Source organism: Vitis riparia, chromosome 2 (genome assembly GCF_004353265.1).
Source record: "Vitis riparia cultivar Riparia Gloire de Montpellier isolate 1030 chromosome 2, EGFV_Vit.rip_1.0, whole genome shotgun sequence".
Lineage (NCBI taxonomy): Eukaryota > Viridiplantae > Streptophyta > Magnoliopsida > Vitales > Vitaceae > Vitis > Vitis riparia.
In genome coordinates this window covers 11109084-11119443 of record NC_048432.1, presented here as the reverse complement: position 1 = coordinate 11119443, position 10360 = coordinate 11109084, and the positions used below count along the sequence as shown (strand labels likewise).

Here is a 10360-nt window from a genome sequence, read left to right as displayed (position 1 = left end):
TAACTTTTGTTGGTTATAAAGATATTAGCAAAAGGTCAAATACTTAGTTTAAGTAAAATCCGTAGGATTCCTTGGTGGCTTGAAGTGTTTTAATTTTGGAATTCATTTCAAAACAACCGACTAAACTGAACCGTCGTATCATTTCAGGGCCGTTTCTGTCCAGGAGCGAATTAACAACAAAGATGGATTGAGGTTCAACGGAGAAAGACGTTGCCACATGCCACGAGCCAAAGCACACGTGTAGTGAGGGGCATTTACGTGCAACTCCAAAGAAAACAAACGGATCACCCACTGCACCGAAGCATGGGCACAGCCGGATTCGGCATATTCCTCAAAACTCGAGGGCAATTTGGGGACTTGGATCCAAACCTGTACCAATAAATAAATAAAACACTTTCTGAAAACACAAAAAAGCAATTTGCGGTTTCGCTTATATTTCTGACATTTTCCCAGAGGAGGTCTCCATCTTCCGTAAACCCCCGTCACCTCCTCTCGGAAAATTTACTCTTCTTTATCTAATGGCTTCCGAAGGCTTCACCGACAAGAATGCTGTGTTCAGGAAACTCAAGGCCAAGTCCGACAACAAGGTCTGTACTTTACTGAATTTCTTCGCGGTATTTTTAAATGTTTTCTTTTGTTTTTATTTTGGTTTTTGGTTTTCTGTTCTTGAGATCTGGTTCAGATCTGGAGGTTTCGCGATTGGATCTCGGTTTTTTATTTTGTTTCTTTTTGGTTTTTAGATGTGTTTTGATTGTAATGCGAAGAACCCGACTTGGGCGTCCGTCACGTATGGAATCTTCCTCTGCATCGACTGCTCCGCCGTGCATAGGAGTCTTGGGGTTCACATCAGCTTCGTCAGGTGATTTCAATTTTGAGTTTTGGTGGTTTGATCCATGATTTAGGGTTTTGGCAGTTCAATTTGGTGATTTGATATTTCGACTAGGGTTTTGATTTAAGATCTATGTTTATTTATTTAATTTCTTAGTGATACACGTGTTTATGTTGTATTATAAGCCAGTACTGCAAATTTTGTTACAGTGATAAATTGCTCGTTGGTTGCTCGAGTTAGGACCTGAATAACCAATGTGGTCGATTTTAACCTACTTGCTTGTTGTGTCGGTCATGGCTGAGGGTCATGGAAGACCCTCTATGCCCACCAAGTGGCGTCCTGGTTGGTTGAGATCAATTTGTGTGGTGATTTAATTCTGAGATTTGAGTGAAGACCTCGATTGATCTTACTGTGACCCATAAAACCAATCCTGGATTTTGAGGAAGAACTTTCTTGTATTTGAATGGGGTAAATCTCATAAATTCATCTGAATTGTAAGGTATGACATGGAGGAAGCTGGTCTAGTTCTGGGTTGCAAGGGGATGGAATTCATTGGAAAGTTGAATTAGATGCTAGGTGGAAGGGAGCTAATTGCACTTATATATAAGGATGCTTATACAAGTAGATCTAACATTTGTAGTGGCTTAGGGGAAATCTCAGCAGGGGAGGTATATAGTCCTATTCTCCTCATCATCAATTTTTTTATTTTTTTATATTTTATTTAGGTTAAGGTTATGAAACAATTTGGTAAAATTCCCATCTTGTTAATTATTATGGACTGGATGGGGATGCCCTCCTCATAACGGCTCTCTAGAGTCAAGTTTGGACCCCCTCAGCGTTGAGGAAATTTTTGAACATTCTTGTTCCAATATCATTCTTCTTTCTCTATCTCTTCTATGAGGGATGACCATTTAAGGTGGAGGTGGATCCTTCTTGGTGGGCCTTATGCCTTGTTGATAATTTGGCCAAGGGTGAGTCCTCTGCAGTGATTTCATTTATTAGGGTTGGCAGCCTTGAATCACCAAGATCTCTGATTTGGCTAGATGAGTGAACAAGCAGTTGTTTTCCTCCTTGTTGTTCTCTTGGGACTAGTTAGGATGAGTACTTTGTGGGGCCTTGTTACATATACAATATTTCAAGGTTTTCTTTCTTGAAGGTTGCTTTGTTCTTCTTACAACCCAGTTCATCTTATCAAACTGTCTGTCCTATTGACCATTATTGTGCTTTTAACCATCAAGAAGTATGAAGCCTTTTTTTTGGAATTTCCTCTAAAATAGTATTTTAATGTGTTAATGCAAAGTTGAAGGTGAAAATTGAATCTGTGTAAAGGGCAATTTACAGATGTTTGCGGCAGGGGGAAAAACTTGATGAGAGAAGTAAGTCAATTGATAAACTTAAGATGCAACTTTGCATGGAGAGCAACTTCTCCTTGAAATTGGCCATGCCTTGTTCTATTTTCCTTTGAAGATCACCTAGCTTTCCCACCTAACTTTGTGCTTCCATTTTCAACCTTAAGAAACTGTGATTGAGTTCTTGTCTTACAAAACTTGCTGCCGGCCAGTCTGCAACATGCAAAGCCAAAATTCTTCAGTTATCTTCTCTCTCTCTCTCTCTCAATCACCTCCCTCAGATCATTCCTCCATTCCTTATCAAATTGTTTTTTTTTCCTCTCCAGACTGAAATTGTGTGTGAAAACCCAAAATATCCTTTGTAGTTTTATCCTGTATGGCTTTGCTCATAAATTGGACATGGAATAAGATTGTAGTTTTCTGCAGTTGCCCGCAAAAGTTATTTTTCTTCCCTTCTTTGATTGTTTGGCCTGAGTTTTAGCTTCTACAAGTTTCAATGGCCTTCTTCTTTTTTTTTTCTTGATAAGTTACAAGTTTTAGTGGGTTAGGGCCATTCTTTAAAATTTTCTCGTTCTAGGTTGTTAGAGTTCATGTAATTGGGATTGAGGTTTCTCAGGGATGGAATAACTTACAGACTTGGCCCAAGAACGCTTTGTGTGTATATGTGCGGTCATTTGGAAGATCTGGAAAATTGGGATCATAAAGGTGATCTAAAATTAGATCTTGTGAGTTCTGCCTCTGAGTTGTATCCAATGTACATCCACCTGGCTACATCACTAGATCTTGAGAATTCTAGTTGGCATGGCTCCTTTGTAGTGAAGATTGAGGAAAAGGAAGAAGATGTGAACACTGCCCCTCTTTGCATACTTTTGGATGATATGGCAGGAACAAAACCGGAGAGCATTTGAAAATGAGGAACAAACCAATCAAAGTTAAAACATTCATTCCTTTGTAAACTTTCAGCTTGGGTTAACACATGCATAAGAGAAGAGTCAAATCCTTTGATTGATTTTGTAGATTGGGTGGGCCTTCTTGAGAGTGAGGGTGGTTTTTTTTGTAGCTTCTTTTAGGTGCCCCCCATGCGTACCTCCTGCGTACTTCGGTGTACATTTTTTGTTATTGAGTTATACATACCTTTCTTTGCCTATTAATTTCTTCTTTTCTTATCCAAATATGTATGATACACCGTCAGAACCTGATATTGATTTAATTTTAAGACCACAGATATGTAATGCTAATACTGAATTAATTAAAATATCTCGACTACAATCACATTTTGCTTCAAGATAACATTGAATGGAAAATGAAGCTATATATATACTCAATACAACATTGCACAGAAACATTGAATGGAAAATGAAGCTATTTACTCAATGATTTATAGCTCTGGTTAGCATTCAAGGATCAAAACAACATTGCACAGAAAATGATGGTTTTTTTTATTATTGTGAGTTTATATGGTCAACTATATGGGGCCAATGCTTATGAATAATAAATTTTGACCTTGTCTCATTTCTTGACTTTATGGTAAATACATCCAACTTTATTTCATTTTTATAGGAATAATTATCTTGATATGCTCTTTTTTATATGGATGTGCTACAAACAACCATAGAATTGAAAGTAAAGTTTAATTTTTTTATATACCTTTCATGGAGTGACATCGAAACAAGAAGTTCACGGAATTCCCATCTTTTTCTATCTAGCATTTTAAACCATATATTTTAGTGTGAAACAATTGATGATATAACAAATGGATCATTAAATGACTAGGAAAGTGAAGTGAAGATGATAATTTGGTTGTTCCAATTATATACATTTGGAAAGTTTTGAACTTTTGTGTACGCCAAATATGGATCGTAATGATGTTAGTTATTGAAATCTTGTCTTGTACCATTTGAGATGTGTGGAGCATTTCCTTTTCATCCTTTCTCCTTTTTTTTTCACCCTTTTTGATAGTTTTGTTTTACTAATTGCTGTGCCAAAAATTGATTTGCTCCAGGTCTACAAATTTAGACTCATGGAGTGCAGAGCAGTTAAAGATGATGAGCTTTGGGGGAAACAACCGTGCACAGGCTTTCTTTAAGCAGCATGGATGGTCTGATGGAGGCAAAATTGAGGCTAAATATACATCAAGAGCTGCCGAGTTATATAGGCAATTGCTTTCTAAAGAGGTTGCTAAAAGTGTTGCTGAAGATGCAGGTTTGCCATCATCTCCTGTTGCTTCACAGTCAGCACAAGCAACTAATGGACTTGCTGATTTTAAGATCAATGAAGCCCCAAAAGAAAGTTCTTTGGGAAAGCAAGAAGCCTCTGATGTCCCTGTTTCACCGAAAGCTCCTCATACAGTTATGTCAAGTTCTGTCAAGAAGCCTATTGGTGCAAGGAGAACCGGAAAAAGTTCTGGGCTTGGTGCTAGAAAGCTAACAACAAAGGTAGATCCTATTCTCTTATCTGTATTGACAAACTAACATAGAATACTTTTTCTGAAATCCAATTTTGTTACTTGATCATGCATAATTAAAGTGCATTTTTTCTTTAACAAAATAACCTTCTTGGATGCAGCCAAGTGAAAATCTCTATGAACAGAAGCCTGAAGAACCATCTGTACCTGTTTCCACCTCAACTAATAACACCCCTTCTGTTGGCTCTTCTTTTGCATCTCGCTTTGAGTACATTGAAAATGTTCAATCTTCTGAGATGAATTCTGGAGGCACACATGTGCTTAGCCATGTATCTCCACCAAAGTCATCAAGTTTCTTTGCGGAATATGGCATGGACAGCGGTTTTCAGAAGAAAGCAAGCTCAAATTCCTCAAAAGTGCAAGTAAGCTTTACAGCCCATCTTTTTTCTTGTAAATGGCTGACCAAGACTAGGTTATCCTACTCCTTGTATATGCAGTTCACCAAGTAGATCATATCCTTGTTAACTGTAAATTCTCACTTATATGATCATTGGAAGGGTTTAAAGATTGACTTTGCCTAGTAACTTATGTGGCTTGTCACACTGGCTACATCAGTCTTTTATGGTCTAAATTTGAGTGGCAACATAATGAGGGTCGTATCAACATTGAAACTTAATTTCCAATGACCTAGAGTTTAAAATAGCATTTTGTTTCTGGTTGGCCTCAGCTGCTCATCGTGTTCTTGTCTCTGATATATGACCTGGGGTATAATTTGTTCTGTTAGTGAGCATAACCTAGTTGATGTTGGTGAGTATAGCCTGGTCAACATGCATATTCATTAATTCCTTTTTTAACTTGAACTTTAAACTACATGTTTGAGTTTTCTGGCAGGTGGTGGTCCTGTTATAGTTTTTTGTTCCAAGCTTTTTTAACTTATGACAGCCTGTTTTAACTTAACAAGATTTAAGTCCTCTTGGTTGGGAAGTGAGAGGCAATGAAGTAACAGCCTGTTGAATGAATTTATACTATCATATTAAGGGAACGTCGTTACTGATATACGGCAGGACTGACCAAAATCACTTGCTTCTACTCTATAAAGCCCCGGTCACCAAATGTTCTTATCCTTTATTTGTACCATCATGTTATTAAAAAACACATGCTTCTCACTATTTGCCACTGAGGAATGTGTAGAAATTATCACGTAGTGCATTATTACCATTTGCTTCACATGCTTCTCACTACTTGCTGCTGAGGAATGTGTAGAAATCATCATATAGTGCGTTATTACCATTTGCTTCATTTGGTTTTCTTTTTTATATTACGCTAGGTAATACTATGATGATCCATCATTTGTCTCTGTTCATTTACTGAGCTTTAGCCTTGGAACATTGATCTTTTATTGCTGTTCATTTCTGAGCTTTAACCTTGGCATGTTGAACATGTGTTTCTTATTTTGGGCATGGTGGGTTCTTATATTATTTAGCAAGCAACTTCTGTTTTACATTGAATGGGGAAGGAGAAATTGCGAAGTTAGAAAGTTGTTGAACCTGAGTGTTCTTCTAATTTTGTCAAATGGAACTATGGGGTTGCTGTTAGGCCCATCTATAAAAATGAATTAAGACCTGCAAAGAAATTAAAAAAAGGGGATTGTAAACTTTGAATTGTTGCCCTGTCCCTGAAGGAGTTTGCTTCTCTGTTATCACTACAGCTCAAACTCATGGTTCCAACATACTTATGGAGAAGCAACAACTTGTACAGCCTCGTTGGAGATTCAATCTTACAGCATGCATAGCACAGAAGGTTTAAATTTCCTTGTTTGAGATCTTCGTCCCCTTATACACTACTATTTGGACAGGGTTTCTGTTGCCTGTGCTAGTAAACTGAAGATTAAGTATAATCATATCAATTATCCACAAAATATATTTTAATAGGATAGCTAAATTTCAAATTTGTAAGCAACAAGTTGGGATGTGATAACCAGATTTAAGTGAGGTTTTACATTTATTCTGCAGCAGTGAGTTTTTTGGACCTTAGAAGGAAAAAAGTAGAAGCAGATTCAGGAGTGGGTGTGTTTGTGTGTTTTTACCCTACTTATTTAGGAGCATAAGGAATCCAATGGTTTCTTCTGTTTGGACTCGTCTTGATGTCAGTTATTTGTTCACAAGCTTCTGTTTGGTGTTTATTTCTTACATATCACAAATCCAGTTATCTCTCCTTTTTGTTCCAAAAGAGTAACATGTAGTAGCAATATTATGTACCATTTATTATGTATGAATGTAAAGACGTGCTTACCTATCAAAAAAAAAAATCTGGTTATTATTTTTTTTAGAATTTTGGGTCCTTTTTGGACCTAGCATGAATTGCATCAAACATTGATTAGAAAGTTGAATTTTATCATATCATTACTATTTCAGTTTATTGTGTTAGCTGTAAATTTGCATGTGAAGCATGTTCTTCCTCCAGTGCAATTTCATTCTTACATCTAACAATTATCAGATTGAGGAAAGTGATGAAGCTAGGAGGAAGTTCTCAAATGCAAAATCTATCTCATCAGCCCAATATTTCGGGGATCCGAATAAAGCCAATGACATGGACTCTCAAGTTTCCTTGCAGAAGTTCTCAGTATGTATCCTTGCCTCACTGACTTAATTGAAATATTGTCAACTGTATTATTTCCCAGTGTGTTCTTTATTCCATGGAATGGGAATTCCTGTATCTTTAATGCATAATGATTCCTGGGTCATTTGAATGAATTTTAATGTACTGCTATGTTTTATGAAAGTGTATTTCTTTCTTTTTCCCTTGGTTTTTCTTCTATTGGGGTTTGGGAATAATTCTGAAAGCATAGGATTTACGGGTATAGGCTCTGGAGAATAAGTTTTGCTAAGCTCCTAAAGACAATAGCTCTTTATTATTTTAACCTGTTTCATTCAGGAGTGGTTTTAACTGAAATTTATGGAAGTGAACTGAAACATAATGTAGAGACCTTCAGTGTGGAGTCCAACATAAGATTTTAATAGTCTTTTGACTCATCCTGGTTTCATGATCTTTTCTTTAATGTTCCTCTCCTCTCTTAGGGTTCAACGGCCATATCAAGTGCTGATCTCTTTGGTCACAGTTCAGATAATTCCCCCCTTGATATTTCTGCCGGTGACTTGATCAATCGGCTCTCTTTCCAGGTAACTTTGCAGATTTATGATGTTTCCGGTTTATGATTAAGTTCGAAGATTTTCAAAGAATGTTGTGCTAATGATGTTTAGTTTTATGTAATTTTTTTTTCTTGTCATGAATGCACTACATATGGATTGATATTGCTGATGATCTTCTCTTCACAGGCACAGCAAGATTACTCTTCTCTCAAGAGTATTGCAGGTGAGACCGGGAAGAAACTCAGCTCGCTGGCATCAACTTTAATGACAGATCTTCAAGACAGAATCCTCTGATATGTTTCATTTTGTGTTCAAAACACCTGAGTTTGTTACTATACCAGCCAAAACTTTATCTAGTGGGTGTAAAAAAGAGTTGATGAAATTCTTTCAGAAGATGAAAATAAGATTTTATGTTTATCCAGGCTTTTTAATGGGCTGGTTTATTTTGTAGAAGTGGTATTGCTTTTGAGATTTGAATACATATACATATTTCTGGTTTTTAGTTTCTTATTTTTTTTATCTAATAATCGTGCCAGCTTTTGAATCGAAAGCCCCAAGCTTTGGAGTAGGAATTGGAATGCAGATGAATAGTTCTGTTGGAAATAAATGAATATTATCCTCGTTGTGGAGTAGGAGTCACAGGGTGGTAGATTTTCATATTTGTGAGCTTAATCCATTGATCCTAATTCAAATAGTTGAGCTGGGATTAAACCAGAGCAAAAACCCATTTTTGGCCATTCTTTGTCTAGAATTTCAGAGTGTGTGTGTGAGCTCGGTGAATTTGCAGTTGGTTGGAAAGGTTGATTGCTGGATTATCAATGAGGAATGTGTTTATTCCTGAGGCTTGAGGTGGAGGTTAATGAACCTTGGGCAACCATGCAAACCCATCTGATTATTTCCCCTGCTCCCAGACGGTTGAATGAGCGGACACTGAAATTGGGGAGCAAAGAGGAAACAGCATACATGGATGAATCATGAGAGTGGAGAGGGGCAATGAATAGAAATTGTTTCCATGCTGAAACAGCTCTTGCCTCTTGAGGATGATAGCGTAGCTGAATTCAGTTTGAAGCCTGAAGCCTACGTGAGTAATTGACGCTATAAGATTCCGAAGCCTGAAGCCCTACGTGAGTAATTGACGCTGTAAGATTCCTACCAGTTCCACCCTTCAATGGTATTGTCTAGTGATGTCACTGGGGTGCACACTCGTGGTAGGCTCCAAATGTGACTCCTCCTTGTTATATATATATATTTAAAGCCAGTTGGGAGTTGGATTATGGGAGCAGGTAGGGAGTAATTTTGGGAGAATTGGAAAAGTTTTCCAGTAGTTGATAACATTGCAAAAAAGTTAAGTGTTCAGTGGGAGTTGGTGTTTCTAAAAATAACTTTTTATTTTTATTAAGCATCACATTACTATTTTTCTATCAAAAAATTCATTAATTCTTTATAAAAAAATATTTTGAGAAAAGTGTTGTGGATGAAATACTACGCAAGAAATGTTCCTAACAAAATGTCTAAAAAATTGTTTCATATAAAATGCATTAAAGAGTTTTTCCCAAAGTTATTTGGAAATAGATAGCAACCTAAGATTTTTTTGTTTTTGTTTTTGTCTTTTTTTTTTTGTTATATAAATAAAAAAAAACTAATTATGTCTAAATTTGGTCGAGATATGAAATAGAAATTAATATAAAAAGTCATTTAGACTTTAGTGGGTGAAAGGTCACAAATGTTTACATTTTTTTTTATTAAAAGAGAATTTTTCAAGATAGAATTTCAATTTAAAATCTATAAGCATAATAATCATGTTCAAAAATATAAACCGAATAGTATTTAATTATTAAACAAGTAACACATTCTATAACCTATCTAACTCATTTAATGATTAAGTCATTTTATTTAATAATTAAATTGACTTATGTCTCATATAAGTTTATATGATTAATATTTTAATCAAATTTATTTATGACTTAATTAACGTATTTATTTAAAATGAGTTAAATAATTTAAGGTTACAATTATATTAATTAGCATGATTATTAAATGGGTCAATTCATGTTAAAATTATATCATATAAATTGACCCAAACTATTGAGTTATTAAATTGATTTTAAAAGTCGATATGAATTTGACCTAATTATAATTATACTTAACTAAAACTTGTATAAATTGTGTTGGATTTAAATTATATTGACAACTCCTATCAAACTTTTCTACTCGTTCAAGTAGGATCTAAGTGTAGATGCAGTGGTAATTATTGTGAAGGAGGCTAGTTGAATATTAGAATATATATGGAAAGTGGAAATTTGTTTTAGGTTAGTTTAATATTAGGATATATATGCAAAGTGTTAGACCTTGGTAATTGTTTGTAAAAATAATTTTAAAAAATAGGTTTTGAAGATTGTTTTATGATTTTTTGTAAAATAAAAATTTATTTGAAAACTTAAAATATTTTTTACTAGTTTTAAATATACTTTAAAAATAAAATGTATATGTAGTGTTTTATTTTTAATCATTTTACATATTTGTATAATTATTTCTTAAAATAACTCTAAAAAACAAGTTAAAATAATATAACATAACTAAAAGATGTTATTTTAAAACATCATATTTTTTATTATTAAAAATAAAAAAC

General features: G+C 35.1%; 1 protein-coding gene across 1 annotated transcript; it reads left to right on the top strand.

Annotated features, from left to right (window-relative positions):
• The first annotated feature begins 409 nt into the window (after positions 1–409).
• On the top strand, positions 410–8238 carry LOC117932504 (probable ADP-ribosylation factor GTPase-activating protein AGD8). Its single transcript, XM_034853776.1, has 7 exons — positions 410–587; positions 741–859; positions 4181–4613; positions 4744–5004; positions 7079–7204; positions 7660–7761; positions 7918–8238. The coding sequence occupies exons 1-7, from the start codon at positions 519–521 to the stop codon at positions 8023–8025; spliced, it is 1218 nt and encodes a 405-aa protein (XP_034709667.1). The 5' UTR covers positions 410–518; the 3' UTR covers positions 8026–8238.
• Positions 8239–10360: the final 2122 nt, after the last annotated feature.